General features: G+C 47.8%; 1 protein-coding gene across 4 annotated transcripts in view; it reads right to left on the reverse strand.

The window, feature by feature from the left end:
• Positions 1–19,228, reverse strand: part of Zasp52 (Z band alternatively spliced PDZ-motif protein 52) — a 72,817-nt gene that overhangs the window by 22,254 nt on the left and 31,335 nt on the right. For 3 of the 4 annotated variants that reach the window (XM_089581304.1, XM_089581306.1, XM_089581307.1), the window contains exons 2-8: positions 13,701–13,852; positions 10,924–11,044; positions 9,952–10,121; positions 8,351–8,556; positions 4,716–4,917; positions 3,399–3,484; positions 1,972–2,074 (exon numbers count right to left, since the gene is read on the reverse strand). In XM_089581304.1, the coding sequence (XP_089437430.1) occupies positions 1,972–2,074; positions 3,399–3,484; positions 4,716–4,917; positions 8,351–8,556; positions 9,952–10,121; positions 10,924–11,044; positions 13,701–13,852 (1,040 nt within the window). The remainder of the gene's footprint in view (positions 1–1,971; positions 2,075–3,398; positions 3,485–4,715; positions 4,918–8,350; positions 8,557–9,951; positions 10,122–10,923; positions 11,045–13,700; positions 13,853–19,228) is intronic. The other variant, XM_089581305.1, reaches the window with a different exon arrangement.

Raw genomic sequence — 19,228 nt, forward strand, 5'->3', positions numbered from 1 at the left:
GCGGAGTCAACCCATGTCCTTTACTAAGACCATGAAATTTGTGCGCGAAATCACAGAAGCGTCACTGTTCTGAATGATTGGGGAGCGATTTTTCTGACGCCCAGCTTTCAACCCATTCTGCAGGAGCAATGGACAAGGTACTCGTGCTCGTACATAACTGCAAAGAGCCCGACACGGGCCCGACAGCAGACAGGGCGCGTAACACTTTAAGGTAACGCGCTTCATTCGTCAATTGAAGCTAGACAGCTGTGCGTGTCTAAAAAAACGTAGAAATCGGTTCGAATAAAGACTGCCACAGCAGAAACATGGAAGACACCACAGGTGTTGGGGAATGAAGTACATGGAAAAAGAAAAAACACGGGAAGATTGGCGCAGTTATTCCTATCTTTTTTTTCCCAAATGGGAAGAGAAGATGCCTTCTAAACGTTCTTTGCAATGAAACAAGAACGCCAGTGCAGCTATGGCATTGATTCGTCTCAAGCAGGTGAGTCGTTAAGTGGAAGACACACGGATCCGTCCCAACTCGATCCTCCCCCTGTCCCTGCATTAGGGAATTCTGTAGCGACCAGCTTTTGTATGACCTCTGCTCATGTACCAACAGGCTCGAAGACTGGACGAGTTGGTACTGTATAATGGAAAAACAAATGTTGTCATGTACGAAACGATAGGAAAGACGCAAGAAAAGAGCGAGAGGAGAGAATATCTTTGAATTACAACGCGAGATACATTACTTGGGGCGTTTCAAAAAGAAAAATAGAAATAATGTAGCCCCACGCGCACAACAGAATGTGCTGTCAGAAGGTAACCCACTTTCACTGCCACATGCTCACATAATTGTTCAGCTGGCGTCTATAAAGTCAATTCTTTTTTGTGCAGAGCTACGAAAGAATGACTAATATTGATTGGCTATTGATATGAAACGTTTTCGCAAGCTCGTCAGAAGTCTCTTTCTTGTGCTTGAATAAAACAGAAGCTCCCAACCTGAACGGTCCTTGTCCTTAGATATAAATTTATCTGGGAGTCAGCGCTTGCTTTGCTCTATTTTTATTCGCGTTTCGTCCATAGTACATTTTTCTTAACGGTACTCTGCCTACTTGGTATTGTCACAACTGGTCAACCTTGGAGCCGCATTTTCTAACGATTCTTTAGCTTATTGTTTTATTCCTTCCTTCTACCGTACGCATCTGTCGCCTTTGCGACGTGGTTCGTGCTTTTGCTATGAATAGTAGTAAAACTATGATTCATAGCGCCTTTCGTAAGCTTCTTTCCCAAAGGCGAGGCTGACCAGTGGCAAACAGGCAGAGTAATAGTTGGGGAAAAGGAATCGTTACAAACATGCCCTCGCAGGGAAATAAATATTATCGTCGGTATTTATGCCTCTCTAGTCAGCGCCGAATCATACTGCGCCATGATTCTGCGCTGTTGCTTTATCCTTCTCGAACTCAAGCTAACAAAGGAAAGAACCTCGCAAAAATGCAAGGAGTGACATGGAGGAGCAATTGCTTGATTCATTCTCAACTTCGTATACCTGGTTTTCTCAGGCATACAGTGTGCCGATTAAGCAAGCCACGTAGAGCTCTCTACGCATTAATTGTACAACCAGCAAGCGTAACAAAGGCGCAACGCAGCCAGCTATCGCAGTGGGCAAAGATTCTGTAGCAACCACTAGAAAGTTAGCACTCAGCTTACGCCCCGCCCTACTCCGGTTTTGGTATAGGCATGTTTTCTAGGAAAAAAATAGCGGGTAGAATCTAAAAAAAATGGGCATTTAAAGAAAGCCAATTTTACCTCCCAGTGAGCTTTTTTTTTGCCCTTTTTGTTTGTGATCTCTAAAGCAAAAGAGTGCGGCTAGGGCGAGCGCTGGACGTATCTTTTTATCGGCCCCCATTCCATCAGCGCCCGCAGTTTTCTATCTCACCCAGTTTGTCGCCGACGTTAACGTAATGCACTGCGTTCGCGCAAACTACTTACGGAGGAACGGGCACGGGCTCCAGGTTGCTCCCAGGCGCAATGTGGCGGGCCGCCTGCTTTGCGTGGATGTCGCAGTACAGCTTGTCCTTGATGTTGAAGTAACCTAGATTTCAAACAAATGACAAAGCCAGTCACTCACGTTTAAGGAGACACTCTCTCCGTTAATCACAGTTCGGAGGTGGCAGCTACAAAGCTCACTTTCGCGTATTGACTATATTCAATGCCTTTAAAAGGACACTGAAGACGAGCACACTAAATTCTTGTTCTCGGCAGAAATCGATTCCATGACTCTTTCCGGGTATGTTGACTTTTCTATATCACCCTAAGACGCATTTACTGGAGAGGAAAGCGAATTTAATTTTTTTCCTGACACACGATTTAAACTCATGAGGTGCACACCAAACAGGACTCCGTGATCCTCGTTTTGAAAAGAATGGTGGTGTAGCCTAGCCCCTGGGATTTGCGTTGAAAATGGTGACGACGCACCCCAGTTTGCTTGCGAAATTGGCCGGCGATAACGATGGCTGCATTTCGTTTTTCGGACTTCACTAGCTTATACAAGCTTTGTTTTCAGCGAAACTTGCGCCTTTTTCTTTAGTATTAATCTATCAGTATAGGCCGATTTCAATTTGATCTCAGTGTCCCTTTAAGATCATCTTCTAGGCTTACGAGTGTGTTTGGGGTGTAGCTTCTGTGTACAACGTGGCTATGAATGATACAAAAGCTCTAAGGCTCTCACTGCATTTTCGAACTACTTGTCCGACTCGAAACAGGTTGGTCCAAGCGTCAGAATTAAGCAAGCTAAAGTTTACCACTACAGCATTGAACTGTTCAGCATGAGGAAGCAGCTAGGTGAGATGCCAGGTCATGTCAATCACATTCCAAGGGGGGAAGCTATTTGGAATACGCCCGCGTACCAAGATTCGAGTACATATTGAAGAAGCCTAGGCGATCCAATATTGCTCGAAGCCGTCCACTTTGGCATTCATGTTAATGCCAACATAGCTCTGTAGCGTAACAATTTGTTTATTTTCCTTAGGCACCAAGATCATGACACACCATGGCCATTTAGACTCAAGCTATTTTTTTTCTCCTGGAGATGTCGCTTTAAGAATGTGGAGCATCCTTTATAACCTGATGATGATGATCCTGACCATAATAGCTTTTTATGGCGAAAAGGAAACTTCACAGTCTTTCTGAACTGCCCCATTTCTTTTTATGACTAGAAAAGGTTGAGGTGAAAAACAGAAATTGCATTTAAAGTGCTTGTTTTATCGTTACGCCCTGCGACAGTTTCTGCAATGAAACGTCTTAAATTCATGAGTGGACAGTTGTTTTAAAAGGAAAGGCTACAGAACTCGCTTAAAAAAACTGCAGCTGCGAGAAAAGATATGAAGGAATTCTTACTGAGAAGCGTTAACGCATACCTATGTTCTTGAGAGAAGTTCCGCAGGTGGCGCAACGGAAGCATTCGGCGTGCAGGGCTCGATCCTTGATGCGAACAAAGACGCCTCTGAAAAAAAAAAAAGATGAAGAAAACAATGACGCACCCTAAGTTCTGTTCACAAGCTCAAAAAGCAATCATTTCCTTTCTAAATGGCAAACTACGCACAACTGTATCAGAGTGAAACGGTTTGTTTTTTAAGTTTAGCAGGCTGCCGCGGTGCTCGTCCACAGACACTGCTTCAAGCGAACAATTAAATATATTTCAATATAGCACTGTTTGCGGAAGAGATGTGGCAAACGAAGTGCTAGCAAAACGTTCGCTGGCCAATTTAACGTGCTGCAGCGACAGATTTTTTTAGGTGTATACCTCATCGTTATTTCAAATTGATTCCTAAGCTTAGCACTCTCTGTTTTCGAAAAATTCAATATGAACACTGACTACTGGCGCAGGCATCGCTTACTGGAGTCGAAATCAGTAGTAGAAAACTCGTACCAGAAGTTAATTCTTTCCGCGTCTCGCACGTTTCGTTCGGTCTCCTCTGATACGCGGAACAGACGGCCTTCCACAATCCCTCGCCTCCTGCGGTGTCCAAGGCGCAGATTAATTCCTTTATCAGCACCTCTCAACGTGCTAACCTCTCCGTTATCGTGGCGAGCTCTGAGTTGGTGCCGACTCTCTTTTCGAAAGTTGGCGGCGATGATTTCGCGAGCGCAGCCGCCGCCTTTCTAAAACGCTCTCGATGCCGGACGTCTCTCGAAATCACTTGCCGGCGGCCACCACGCGCTTTCTTTAATTCATGAATCTGGCGCGGTCGGTGTAAGTGTTTGTCTGTGTGTGTGTGTGTGGGGGGGGGGGGGTAGGAGGGGGATGCATCGACGGAAAAAGCAGAGGCTCCGGCAGTAGGAAGCGTGGCAGGAGACAGGGGAGGGGGCAGCGACACGCGCCGGGAGGACGATCCCTCGAGTGACAAGCGTAAAGGCGGCAGGAGGCACCACCGCCCTCTGTTTGATGCGTGCCGCGCGTGAAGCCCTGCTCTTGTCCGCTGCCTATTCATGTGCGTTTATATATATATATATATATATATATATATATATATAGATATATATATATATATATATATATATGTGTGTGTGTGTGTGTGTGTGTGTGTGTGTGTGTTGTGTGTGTGTGTGTGTGTGTGTGTGTGTGTGTGTGTGTGTGTGTGTGTGTGTGTGTGTGTGTGTGTGTGTGTGTGTGTGTGTTCCGTATCTACAACGTCCGCGGGCGTGGCTCGCACTCGCACACAGGCAGGACGTACACGATGAGCCTTCCGCAGTCGGCGCACGTGTTGGGGGCGCCCACGGTGGTGTTGGGCTGCCCCGGCGGTGGCGCGGGAGCCGTCTTGGGGGCCTCCACGTGACGCAGGTTGACCATCGGTGCCGGTGTCGGGCTGCTGGCGGTGACCGCAGCGGGCGGAGGCCCACCCAGCGCTGGGCTGCTGCTGCCGCCACTCCCGTAATCTGCAGCGAGGACAGCACGCCAAAAGGCACAAGTAGGTTAGGCCTATCGAACGCGTGGCACCGACAAGCTTTTATGGGGTGCGATGGTCACCTGTAAAGCCGGTCGGCTTAGTGCTGTTAAAGATATTAAACATACTTTGTATCTACAAGAAGTAAAAAATGAGGAGGTGCAAGGAAGATTAAAATTCAGCCGAATCGGCAAGGATGGCATCGGTGGTTCCGAGGAAGTTCTGAGCACGTCAACTAGCAATCACGGGGCAACGCTCCTTTCTGAGCAGGGGAGAACCAATTTCATGAGTATGAGATATCAGTATTAGCTCTCTGACGTCGGCACTTTGTTCTAGAGCGAGAATAATCTCGAAACTGCAGACTGTAGTGCGTGCGTCGCTCTTCTGCTACGCCAGCACAACTAAACACTGAAGAAGCCAATTTGTAGGCTTCGCTTATTGCGCATCTAGTGACTGCTTATGCGGCTAATCCAAACAGGGCACGTGCCTTTCATCCTCGCTTACCTTTTTTTTTGTTTCTGGTCATTGACTTAGCTCAGTGCCAGAGTAATCCAGGGTGCGACCTGCGCCGCACCCTGAATTACACGTACTCCTGAGGTTTACTCTAAACATGCGCTCGTTCATGCGTACGTCGTCCTTTCAGCTTCCGCGCTTAGCGCTATACTGCTACCGGCCTACTTTGCATGGGCGGATTTTTTAAAGTTGGTTTTGAACTACAGCGGTAGAAGACATAAATGCGAAATGTTCGGTTAGCGCACGGTACCTTAAAGAGCGAGTGAGAGTCGGACTTCAGTTCCCAACGGCTGCTCGAACACACCATCAAATGCATGCCACTGCTTAACTTTCGGACTGCCGGCTACTGACGTGAGCAGAAAACATGCACGTTACGACTACACTAAAACATACTCCCCTTAGCACGCGTCAAGCCGCCGCGGTGGCTCAGTGGCTATGGTGCTCGGCTGCTGTCCCGAAAGACGCGGGTTCGATCCCGGCCGCGGCGGTTGAATTTCTTTGGAGGAGAAATTCGAGGCCCGTGTACTGTGCGATGTCAGTGCACGTTAAAGAATCCCATGTGGTCGAAATTTCCGGAGCCCTCCACTACGGCGTCTCTCATAGCCTTAGTCGCTTTGGGACGTTAAACCCCATAAAACCAAAACCAGAACCTTGGCCCGCGTTAGAGTTTATAGTCCCCCTCGCGCGCACTCCTGGCGTCAAGAGACGGCCATGTCCACTCCTAACCAGCCCCGACCAAAGTAGGCTACCGAGAGGCGCAGCCAAAGCGAGGTAATGAGCAGCCTTCAGATGAACTGTCCGAGAGGTGTTGTTTCTGTGCGCCTTGACTTCATCGTCTAGACTGACAGCAGTTTCGCCTTCAGTCATCACGTGTTTGCAACACCGGTGAGCCCAACGCAACATTGTTGTGAGGCTGGTTAGCTGCAATTCATCATGTAAAAACGGTACAGTGGCATGGCAATGGCGCATGGCGGGTCAAAGAGCTTGGCTGTGCAAGTTTAAATATTTTTCGTAGGTCCCTCAAACCTTAAACGTCAGATGTTCGTAATTATATATTTCTTTTTCGTTTCGGCTGTCGATTACAGCATCAAGTTACTTACATTAGGATTCTCTCGGCTGCACCGAGAACCGCACACAGCCTCTCCATTATAAGCTTAAATGAAAAGCGCACTTTAAACAAAATTGCACAGCAACGACTTCAGCAAGTGACAAACTTAGACTGCCACCAGTAAAGGCAATAAAACCACAAATTCTTGTGCGTCGTCTAGCAGTTTGAGAATTCGCCACTCTTTTCCCGTTCGACACACTATAACCGCAAAGACTGCATACGTCACAGGGGCGCAAGTGGGAAAAAAAATCTTGTTTCGAAGTCTAATCTCTAAAAGTAACTATTAACCACTTACCTTTGGCCTGCCACGCGGCTTTTCAAGAACGTTCAGTCTCTACTGGTGTTATCAGCTACGGAACACCACACACAGAAGTGAATAATCTCGCTCATCCACGCATGAGCACAAACGCACCACGGCCATTTTTTTTTTTATGATCAGTTGAAACACACAAACTAAGAAGCAAAGCCGTTACAGAATGAAGCTCTCCATCCAAGCATCCAGGAAGCAGGGTCCACAGGGACAACGAAAGTTTATTTTTGAAAGCCCGGAGCAGCCTTCCCGGAGCCTCCGTTGCAGTGCTTCAGTCTGCATTAATATTTTGTTTTAACTAGTGGGGTTTTGTCTGGGAGTTTACTCAAGATTTGAAGCTTTTGCAAACAGCGTGCGTTGCAAGCCGAGTTATTTTTCGCCTCCAGAGAGACACATAAAAGTCTAAGGAAGTCATGCAGCACAAAGAGATGCAAGTCATGCGGGCATACGTTTTGAGCCGTACAGGTGAAGCAAACTACATGCTCGCCACACCAAAAATTACCCGCATGATGACTCTTTTAATTTTTCTCCCGGGGACTTGAGTCAGTCGGTCGCTCAAGCTGCATTTCAGAACTTCTTTTTCTTAATAAAGAATAGAAAAAGCAGCATCGTTGAAGACGCAAGGCAGCAAGCATCGCAAGTGAGACATGACTATAATACAGCGCACTTCGGCTAGTTCGAGGAAGTCTTGCACTGCTCCTTATTCCTCAGGTACATACAGCAGATAAGAGACTGCGAGCCATCCGAACACGTTTGCGCTGTCCTAGTAACTCCTTGCAAGTCGATATGAAACCCACAAATGCGATTAGCCAAGGTTTTAAAGCTTATTTAGTTTGCGTGGCGGTCCGCAAATAAGTCTTTTTCCAATATTATGTACATGAATCTCAGTGTAACTACCGTAATGAAAACGAAAAGGAGACGTTATTACGGTGAGCATTACATCACGCTAACGCTGCAAATATGACAGGACCTGACATAAATGTATATTTTGGTAAATGTTTCAGAAGTGTTACGGCAGTGCCTATATTTTAAATAAAAAATTCATGCCAGTAGGCCTTTCTACTGAAGCCGCACAGGTGCCCGCCGTGATAAAATTACGCTCTCTTACCCCTAAGTATGGCACTGAACATGGACACCATAATATAAAGAAGAAAATTACGACTACCAGGATGAAGAATACGCTGTTGTCCTTTCCGCGAATTTTCAATCACAAGTTTGTGTCAGTATTGACTATGCTCTTTAGCGCTTCACTCAGTGGCCGTATCTCTAAAGTAGGCAGGCAGTTTTCTAATCTTCACGAGGGTGTTTCACAACTGCCGCCTGCATTTCCAGTATTCGAATGAACTAGCAGGAACTCATCTGGAGCCCTTATTACTTTTTACTGAAGCCCAGTGAGAACTCTCAATAGCAGGCAGTGCCGAGTTCCTGCCTTCCGGAGAAGCATGCAAGGCTCATGTTAAGAGGACGGGGAATTCATGCGTGGAACGCACAAACCTGTGACGTCATGCGAGGAGCGCAGGCAGTCATCGTCATCGCCGAGCGCGGCCAGCAGCTTGCGGAAGGCGAGCGATTGCGTCCGCGTTTCGGCCACACTGACCAGGTCGCTCTCATCACCTTTTGGGTGCTTGTCTTCCTCCAGGACCATGCGGTACACGGCCGAGTCCTTGTTCAGCGGCTTGTCTCCCTTCATGAAGTTGATGCTGCAGCGGAAGGAGAGGTGGCAAGGAGCCCCTCAACGTGGTGCACCGGCAGGCACATGCAGTATGGCTTTTTAGAGTCTAGCCACAGATTTTTTCTCGTTGCGTAACTGAATTCAAGCAGCGCGTTCTTCTTCCTGGAGATAATTGCGAAGCGCCATGGTAGACAACGGAATGGGTAGTTGCCGCTGCAAACCGTCGCGTGAGCAAGTTATCTTCACGCTTGCTGCATTATGAAGACGTTAGCTAGAATAAATGAGTACGGCGAGCGGAGGCGTGTAATTGAAGATACGCGCTCCCTTCGCAGCTTTTGGTATGGTATGGCACGTTTTCCTTTCCTTTTTTTTTTGTCTAATGTGCGAAACTTTCTTAATACATTGCGCCTCGTTATACATTGTAAAATCGTTTCACTGTGCCATAGGCATTGCAGGCAGGGAAATTTTTAGTTTTTTTCTTGGGCTGCCCGCCTCCTTACGAATTTCCCTTTTTTTTTCCGTTAGAAGTGACCATGTCATGCCAGGATCTCAGTCGCCACTATGTTGTTCGGTAATTTTTGTTGTCTAACAAACACGTGTTGTGTAAAACACCAGAAGACACAGGCCGAAATGACGCAGAGCAGAATATAAAGGACCAAAAGATATGGGGGAGACAACGTTGTACAAACGCTGTGAGCACCACCTTGCTGCTCGGTTGTCATTTATTGTTCAGCTTTGCAACTACGTATCGGCGGCTAATGATTAGGCAGTACGTGTTGAACAAAGGTAATATGTCCACCACAGCAGTGTTCGAAATCGCGCCTAACGATAAAACACTGCTAATGCATTTACAGCTTGGAACATTAACTGCTGCCTGCGAAGAAACGCTCCCGCTGCTTCTCGGAGCAGCCGTATCCTTCTTGCTTTTAACTATTAGTAACGGTTATGATGTACCAATATCACTGTCTAGAGGTTTGGAGATTTGGTGCAGCCATATTGAGCGCAAGTGTGACTGCATATGTTTGGCATCATGTGTGCGCTGTCTTCCTTCGTGACGCTCCTTAGGCCTCATGTCTCAGCTCCCTGCTAACTGACTACAGGTGTTCCGTCTGTGACAGGAATTTATGCTGAGCAGAAAACCCCTCAGACGCATGAGCCAGTTTATCAATGCACACTGAAGGTATCTTGGTTAACATCGAACTGTAGGCTGGCACATGGCACCTTGACGCCTCGTGAAAATGAGATCCAGTTCACACAACGCGCGCACACGTCACGTGAAGTCAGCAGCAGAATGTGATGTACATAGATTGCATAGCCTGCGAGGTATTGAAATCCCTTTCAAAGGCGCTCAGAATTCTGCTTGGGGGCCTTCGAGGTCCAACAAGACGCAGCGGTGCCTGCAAGACGTGAACAGTGCGCTCACCCAACGGCGCCGGACGTGAGCACCTCGGTCTGGGCGGACAGCGTGTCGGCGATGTTGTTCATGGAGTACACGGGCATCGGTGAATTGTACTGGTTGTGCACCACGGCTTGCATCGTGCCCCCGAATGGCTTGGCAGCCGTGTTGTGTCCCGTGCCTATCGGCTTGTAGGGCTGCGTGGAGAAGAGAAAGCCGCAGATGCAACATTGACACACCTCTTTGTAAGCACCACTGGCCGTTTTCGAACTACAGCGAAACTGAGGCGGACTGGCACCTTTTTCTTCTTCTTTTGCTAGCATTCAGCACTCGCACCCATGATAGCGCTCCTACACTCGTGATTCCGGCTTTTGAGACAGGCTGACTTTAGCGTTGTATTGAATTAAAACGACGAAACAGCTATAAGATTGCAGTTTTCATCATGCCCCATGTGACCTATAGTCACTTGTGACATCATAACCACTGCCCGGCTGTTGAAATAAAACAGAAACGTGTGAGAAATGAAATTCAATTAAATATTGTTTAGCGGTCGTAGGAGAATGCCACGAAGGACAGAAGAAAATACACAACTAGAAATTCGGTGTCTATACTCCTTTAATTCGTTTCCAGTATTCTTTGGCTATGGTAGTCGTTTGGCATTTCTCTGTCCTTGTCACGCCTATCGTCTCTCCTGGCGTCTGAAATGAGGAGGACACTGAAGCGGAAGAGACCGTTTGTAGTTCATTTATTCATTCATTCACAGGGTCATCCATCCCTGCGTCTCTATGTAGCATTCATTCGATACCTTCGAGTGAACAGATTTAGTTCGCGCTGCAAGTATGACTCGGCATTTTTCCCAGTGTCTTTAGACGGGACATGTTCACTATTTGTTGCATTTGTTACTTCTTGTCTAAGATTAATTGCCTCTTGTGTCTTCACGCTTCTCCAACCCAATTCGAAGAAACGGCGGCACTGCAAGGGCCCCTGCGGCGGGCTCACCTGCTTGTTGGCAGCCAGCGATGTCTTCGTCACCGGGGCTGGTCCACCGTTGCTCATCGGTCCCGGCTTCGGCATCGACCCCACAGGCGTCACCTTTGGCTTCCACGTCATGCTGGCGCCCCTGCAAGTGTCACCTTTCGCTAAAGCTTCCGTATCACTAAAACTCTGCCATGCACATGCTGACAAGTGCGGTTCTAGCTCGTTTTGAAAGGCATTTTTAATCAAGCATACATAATTAAGACCGCCTTATTTGGGGCTCCATTTCGATAAGCATTGAAGATTGGTATTCCGAATAAAGGCCGATTGCTTTTGACACCACGGTGTCTTGTATCAGCTTCAGGGCTACTTTTGTAATGAATTTCATAAAGATCCGACACTGAAGAAGACAGGTAAAATAATTGACAGGCGATCATACAAGCGGTATGATTTTAATTTTCGTATCTTCAAATTGGATTTTTAATTGCGTCTTTCCAATTTCGCACGCAGCTACTGGTGCTGCTGCTACGCGCCTCCTACGCACCCTTTTCTTCTCGTCCACAACAAGAGATTTGCAAAAACGAGGGGTACAGCATTAATGTAGAAAAATATTCGCTAGTCTGTGTGGAATTTCGGTCCTCTGCTTGTATTGGCGTTTGGCGTAGCGTTCGAACAGCAAGCTTTTCGCAGGCGTTGACTGTTAACGTAGCATGTTCGCTTTTATTTCTTCAAAGTAATTCAAAATATTTCGCAACACATCAAGCCTGAGTTGCTTTGGGACGTTAAACCCCCATAAACCATTATAGGCATATACTGTATTCTAGAGTCACGAACGCTATATTCGCAGCCACTTCGGCTACCCGTATATAAAAGTGAAACGAGAAGCATTCTTTACGCTCTATCACTCCAGTTTCGTTTCAGTAAATATTTCTCTCTCCGTGTCTGGTTCCACCTCACAGCAAAAGACAAATTAGCCATAACAGTACACATGACCTTCTGACAAGATGACGACTTGTTAAGCCGAACTGGCTGAAATACCACGCATCCCTACCAACCTCCAAATGTGCGTGAGGGTGACGCGCACTGCAATGAAAAGTCAGTAGGGGGTTTAGCCAAGCACTGCAAGACTAAAATGAATCTCTTCAAGGCACATCGTTCCGACTCTAGAAGCCGAGGTCTAACCCTCCAGTTCGCGCGCGCGTGCCCACACACCCACACACGCCAAAATCGGTCTCCGGGAGCGTTAATGAACCGTTTCCTCGGAGCTTTCTGCTTTTTATTATGCGGTTCTTAGGTGGCCGCCTATTTTGCTGCGTCCGAAGACGCCTCACTGTGGAGGCAGTCCAGACGCAAGAGACAGGGACAGAAATTGACCAGACACTCGGCACGCTGTCGCGTAGTCTTCCGCTGCCATGCGATTATTTTTCACTTTCTTTCTCGCTGCTTCACGAGGCGCACGCCTTCAGATGATACATTTGCAGAGCCGTATCCGCGTGTCCTCTCGCCAAACCGTGGCGGTGAAACGCACATGTCGGGTTCAGCAGCATACGGAGCACACAATACGGGAACGTCGTGCACGGCGTACGCGTCTGTTTCTCCTGAGCGGAAAACGCAACGAACGATCGCTGTTGTTTATGCGTGTAGAAAGCAAGAAATAACTGGCACGACAACTGATTGTTGTAATATGGGATCGGGTTGGAAAGGACTCGATTATAAGAAACCATTAGTGCCGTTTTATTTTTCTCACTGTTTTTTTTTTCTTTCGTTTCCTGTCCTGCTTTTCCTAGGGACTTTCACTCCTCAATTTCAGTCTCTACGCAAAGCAGAAATTTCACAATTTTAGCAGATACGCTGGTTGAAATTTCTCCTCTTCGTTGAAGGCATTTACCCCTGCCTCTCCATCTCCCGACCCTATGGTAAACGCTTCCCAGTTTGGCCCAGGCAACAACCTTTTGGGAACCTTTTGGAACGCGCGGTTGGGAGCCTTTTGTCCTCTCGCTGCGTTTTTTCCAGATATTAGCCGTATTTCTGTCAGTCGTTTCATATTTATCGTAACAGGTAGTACGCGGGCAACCACGCCTGGTCTCAAGACTCGATACTATTATTAGGGACTTGGCATAAGAGGTGTGTTCTGGAATCCCAACTGCACGGGGCCCAGAGTTGCAGCTTCTGTCGATGTTCTGCCTGATTAGAGACCTCCATACATTGAGCACGAATAATGTGAGCACTTCGCCTGAGCCGAAACGAGCTACCTAGCCAGATATGCAACGCGTACCGCCGAAGAGGCTGGAAATCCTTATAATCGACTCTTCCTTTGAAAAAAGCTGCGTCTTGCTGACGAATGCTGTCGCTCTTCCCGAATGCGAATACAATGCGACTGCGAGTGGTCGAATAGCGACAATGCGAGTTGAGTTTTGCCAATTAACACACTGCTATCTACAGTAATGACAAGTTCGGGCGCAGAGGGGTCTTTACGTATACTGGAATATCAGGTGGTTTTACTGGAGAAATGGCACCACACCAGTGGCCCAAGAACGCGTGAAGAAACCGCAATAATAATGTCCAGCTGGTCACACTTTACTGTGCGCGGAAACACCCACTGAAACTGAAGAGTAAGGAACTCACACTGGTGCAGCACTAGATAGTAAGGATTCACATGGTCCATTAGCGGCGGCATTGCCAGCTCTCAACTACCACGCTTTGCAAATAATTCCCTCATTGTGGTCTGTCGGCACACCAAGGAACTGTTGAGGAAGCGTCGCGAACTGGGAGCCCCGATCAAGATAGGCGTCCGCCCTCACCTCGTGACTTGGAGCTCGAGGTAGTTCCCGGCACGCATAATGGCGTCCTGGGCCTCCTTGTGACGCAGCTGGTCGGTCGACTTGCCCTGGATGCTGATGAGCGCATCGCCGGTCTGCAGGCCGCCCTTCTCCGCCAAGCTGCCGGGGTTGACCTGGGCGCGATAACGCAGCACACTTTAACTTAAGCAGGCGTGGCACCTATGTCGGTTGCTGGAGAACTGGCATTTAAGTGCATACATTGTTATGTCCTCAAGGTTCAATAACGTGGCTTTGAGAGAGTGACTGAGATTGTTTCCTAAAGGCATCCTCATTAATGTATACACGCATCTTACAGAATTATTGCCTAGTTCAATCAACGTTGGGATATGCCCATAATGTCTGCGCTTGTCAGCGCGCATGTGGTCAGATTTTACATAAAATATAGATGACAACTACGGCCTTAATTTTCCTCGTTGCGGCGTTTCAAGGTAATTGACGCTCTACCTCGACAAAAATGGTAGCTCTTAACGTGACATGCTTGAGTGTATACAATGAAACAGTATTGTTCCGCTCTAAAACGCCCCGTTAAATATCGTACTGAGCATTTTTGATCATCTTCTGTCATTAAAGGTGAGAGTCACTTCCGCCTACGTGAGTGCAATTTGCTCATTCCCACTGAACACGCATGAATCTATCGACCGAAGTTCTTCTGTGCCATGTTTTTTGGCACGGCATGCCCCGCAATTCTGGACAAAAAGATTTTTCAACGGGAACGGGAGTTTATGAATGCAGTTTTTTTCATTTGTTGTAAGATTTCACCGTAAAAATCAATATATCCGCAGATCTCACCTCGGTAGACTTGCACTTTCTTGCTATTAACATTTTTTCTATCGTCCAAAACCTTCCCCATTGGTTTTCTACGGCACTCTTAACTGCTGAATGGAAGCGATGGAAAAGCTTTAATAGAAAGATTTTGTTACGGATCGGAAGAATGGACCATCACCTTCAACATTTTCATAATAGTACCTTACAATATTCCAACATTCAGTTTTTTTGTAAAAGAAAGCTGGACTTGGTATGTCCACCATTAACAATAGACCATCCAGCCGTGCTAAGTTGGGCATATAGAAAGCGATCGTACGAACATTGCGTTAATGGTATAGCACCGATATTATTTTTGCAACATTACCTAGGAAAGGCGAACGTGCTAATAGAAATTCATGTTTATTCATGGCGAAATAATTAAATGGCGGCTCTTGCAGGCCATATGATCAACGGATATTCCAAAGGTCACGAGGAAAAGTTTCGTTGCACTGTTGCGGCGCACTGAAAAAAAATGACCACGCCTCTTCACGTCAGTGGCGAGACTTCCTTATCACTGGCTGGCTTTCTCACTGACGCGTGTGAGTAAGGGCCCACCGATAAGCCTACAAGAGGGCAGGCAATATTCAACTTTTCGTGCAGCAGGTTTAGTAACGCGTCACAAGGAACCCGTTCCTATAAGCTAGTTAGCTGAACAGCCATCCTTGAGGCCCTCTGAGAGTCCTCCGACAGGCTGCACATGTCTGACGCCATCTCGCATAGACGGGCGAACCAGCACTGAAGCCCCTGGCTAGTGGAACGCACTAAAGCGCTCTTCAAAGTGCCCAGCGTGGCGGAAATCAGGCAAAGAACAAAAGCTCCCGTGCGGCACCGCACCCGACGAGTACGGACTGCGCGCCGAACCACTCTTTTCGCGGCGCACTACATCGCGTCGTCGCGGGGCGCCCGCGCACACCGCGGAGAGCCATATGGCGCACTCGAGAAACGACGCCACAGTATCAATTACGGCCCACTGCTCCCGCGTACTGCTTCTTTGCAGATGGAGGGGTGAGGAGAGGGGGGGGGGGGGGGGGGGCGCACTTGACCGATATCTGCCCCTGCTGTGCCGCGAACGGCTCGCCGAGCGGCTGAGATCACCGGCGCGGAATTTCCGAAACGAGCACCGCCCCTTGGCGAGAGCACGCGTCACTGGGCGACCGGTGGCCGCGCGCGTGGAATTCCGCGTGCGGCTGCCAGCCAGGCAGAATGAGACAAGGAGCTCCGCTACGGCTGCTCTCGCTTCTTTCCCATGGTTCTCGCGAAGTGGCGAGCGCCGGCAGAGAAAGAGAGCCGGCAATAATCGTTAGGGGCGTCTTTAAACGGCCGGAGGGATGCGCCCCATTAACACGACGCGGTCTTCCCGTTGCCAGGTAGAGTGCGAGACGAGGAGGCAAGTTCAGAAAGAGAACGCACCGGGCTGCACAGGGTTTTGTTTGTCTCTGGACGAAGGCGGGTACAGAACCGAGCGCGAAGTATTGATGTTTTGAAGGAGGGCTACAGCTTTGCCAGGTCGAAAGCGGCGTGTAATACCGGGTGTTTCACCTAAGACTTTCTGCAATTTTTAAAAATAAGTTATTTGAATTAGATGCGCGCGTTTCTGGCATATCATTGTCAGTGGTGTAGTACATCATAATGCAGCTAAGACGTGCTAACTAGCAGGCTTGTTAACCAATATTTAATAGTTAACTTTTAAACTATTATCGTTGGGCTCCTTAATTATTGAGAGGCATGTAGCCCATCGAAAGTAATGTCAATATCCGTTTTTAGAATTTCGAGAACGCGATTATCCTCGGCGCTGTGGCCCAACAAATTTCGCCTACATCGCGCCAAAATACATGCGGTTTGATAAGCTTGCAGGCAAAGCAACCTCTCCAGTGAACCTAACTCGTCGAAATAGCCAAAATTTGTTGGGCCACAGCGCCGAGGATAATCGCGTTCTCGAAATTCTAAAAACGGGTATGGACATTACTTACGGTGGGCTACATGCCTCTCAATAATTAAGGAGCCCAACGGTAATAGTTTAAAAGTTAACTATTAAATATTGGTTAACAAGCCTGCTAGTTAGCACGTCTTAGCTGCATTATGATGCACTACACAACTGGCATTTCTATGCCAGAAAAAGCGCGCATCTAATTCAAAATAGCTTATTTTTAAAAATTGCAGAAAGTCTTAGGTGAAACACCCGGTATATTAAGAGAGATAAATGTTTATTGGATTAGAAATGAAGTGGCTGATCCCGCCCAATGTGGACAGGCCACTCCAACATTTTAGTGCTAATGCACCCGACAGTTTGAAAGAAAGAAATACCTTTCCTGTGGGGCCCGGGCTCCTCGATTGTTACACAGGAAAAGATAAGAGGGGGAAGGAACGGGGGTATAACAACTACCGTTTTCCCAACATCGCGTGGGATAAGATTCGACATTACACTACCGTTCTTCAAACCATGGGAAGAACTGATGTTGCACCTTTTCTCTTTATTGTGATGCAGGAAGTCATTTTTTACCTTTTTTTTTCCTTGGATTCTTGTCAGTACTAACCCCAAACCAAGGTTCCTGGCAAGCAATAGGCGAAAAGTAGTGTTACCAAACAACGATTCTTTATTTCCTTTAGTTGAAGGTAAGAGCCGCATATATGAGGTACACCGCCCCCAGCATGCTACCAACTGCATAGTCTCTTTTGAGCTGCCCAGGCAGCGGCGGAAATCATTCCTGCGCTGTCTCTAGCATAAAAAAATCCGAGGTCAAATGAATGCAGGTTTATGTAGCGTAGAAAAATAAGGTGTCTGGAGGTTTGTTTGAAATTGTGCGTATTTTTTCAAGTACTCAAAGTTCTCTCTCTTATTTTATTGTTTTGTCGCCAACATATTCCTCTTGAGCACTTTTATTCCGGGCAAGCGCAGCGTCTGTTGACGTCATTAGTTTTTACCGCCTTCCTCCCGTACTCAACGTTTCCTTCCCTATGTTACGACAGCTCGCCTGTAGGCCCCGTACATCACGCACGCGTATAACGTCGGCTTACGTCGGCATTTATTTTGCAGTAATTTGTTTCTCAAACATGCGCAGTAAATGGCCAGAATATATTCCTCACATGTCCCTGCCCTTTCTATAGTTTGTTTCGTTCTCTCTTTTTTTTTTTGTCATGTTTTTTAATCAACTAGCTTTTGCACTATGCGTAATCCAAGGCTCCGTACGCTATCGCTACCAAGTTACTGAGTGTTTATCGTAGCATTTTCGTTTTCACGATTTTTTTTCTTGACTGCCTGCTCAGTGCTAACGCGCAAAGCCCAAATCCAACGGACTGACGGCCACGTTTCAGCGTACCAACACTCGTCATTCTAGAGCCGTGCGTTTTGTCGTGGCCGATTGCTATTCATGCAGCAATGCAATGTTTGAGTGGCGCATTCACATTCGGTGCGAGCAAGTGTGTCAGGGGCTGCTCACTGCGAGTGCCACGTGCCGAGATGCCAGCCATTGGCGACTCCAACATGCGCTTTCATTCTTAACTGGACGGAAGCTGGACGATCTGAGGAGAGACCGAATATTTTGCTCCTCGGGGCACTACAAATTTAGGATTTTCGTTTAGTCCAGAATCAGCATCTTTTTCTTTCTGTCATTGCAACTCGCAGTACTCGTAAGACGAGATTCAAAGGCCAAAGGCGTTCCAACAGTAACACTTCCCATTTTTACCTTCGGTCCTCTCTTACCCGATTAATTGCCACCAGTAGCGCAGCTTGGGGAATGCAGAAAACGGATGCGGTCGCAACACATGCGCATGCAGCAAAGTTCGTAATCAATGTGGTCCTGCCTCAACGATGTGAGCTTATAATGCACAGTTTAGCATGCGAAGCAGTTTTCCCCTGAAAGTGTACGATCGATAAGCTAAGTTACGGCGTAGAATTACGCAAACAAAATATTAACTTACGATACTAAGCGTCACCTCATCACACCGTGGCTGATCTTGGTTCACCGTGACTTTCAGGAAGCAAGGAGCACTTGCTCTGAAGTCTAGCGGGTGACGTTCGCTGAACACCACTTTGGGGTGAGCTAGTTGGGGCCAGGTCCCATTAAGAAAAACAGCGCGGAGGCGAGACAGCAAGAGAAAGTGACGCAACGGAAACTCTCACAAGAGCTTGTAAGCGCTGCTAACGTTTCGTGTCGTCTCGTTCACTTCTTACACGTGCCGCGACACCACGCACATGTGATTGCGTCAAATCGTTCTAGCCCAGTAAAGAACTCTGCCTCGACGCATCGGCTCGAAAACTTTAGTCAAGCTACGTAATACGTCACGACAACCGACGCGCAGGAGAGCATCTGATATTCCCGCCGAGCGTTGTATACAGCCAGGATGCCAGGTGGCATGTCCGCTCGATATGAGATCAGAGAGCAGCTCCCGATAGCGGCCGTTCGTATTTCGTGCTTCACGGCTAGTCAATTGCAGCCTTGCTCTGGGAATAAGAGGGAACAGTGGACCAGCAAACGTGTACACAAGAGAGCGGATATTGAGCCACCACCACCTGGCATCGCCGCTGACCCCCGGTGCAAGTCTATCAGACACGCCCTGATCCTCGCCCTTGTTCCCGCAGTTCGTGGCAACACCCACACGTCTTACTGTTTTCCCACACTCTTCGCAAATTACCGCAGCCCCCGCCCCCACCTTCCGCCCACGCTGCCCACAGCTTCGTCCGAGCT

This window comes from Amblyomma mixtum, chromosome 3 (assembly GCF_055824585.1).
Source record: "Amblyomma mixtum isolate Tamu chromosome 3, ASM5582458v1, whole genome shotgun sequence".
NCBI lineage: Eukaryota > Metazoa > Arthropoda > Arachnida > Ixodida > Ixodidae > Amblyomma > Amblyomma mixtum.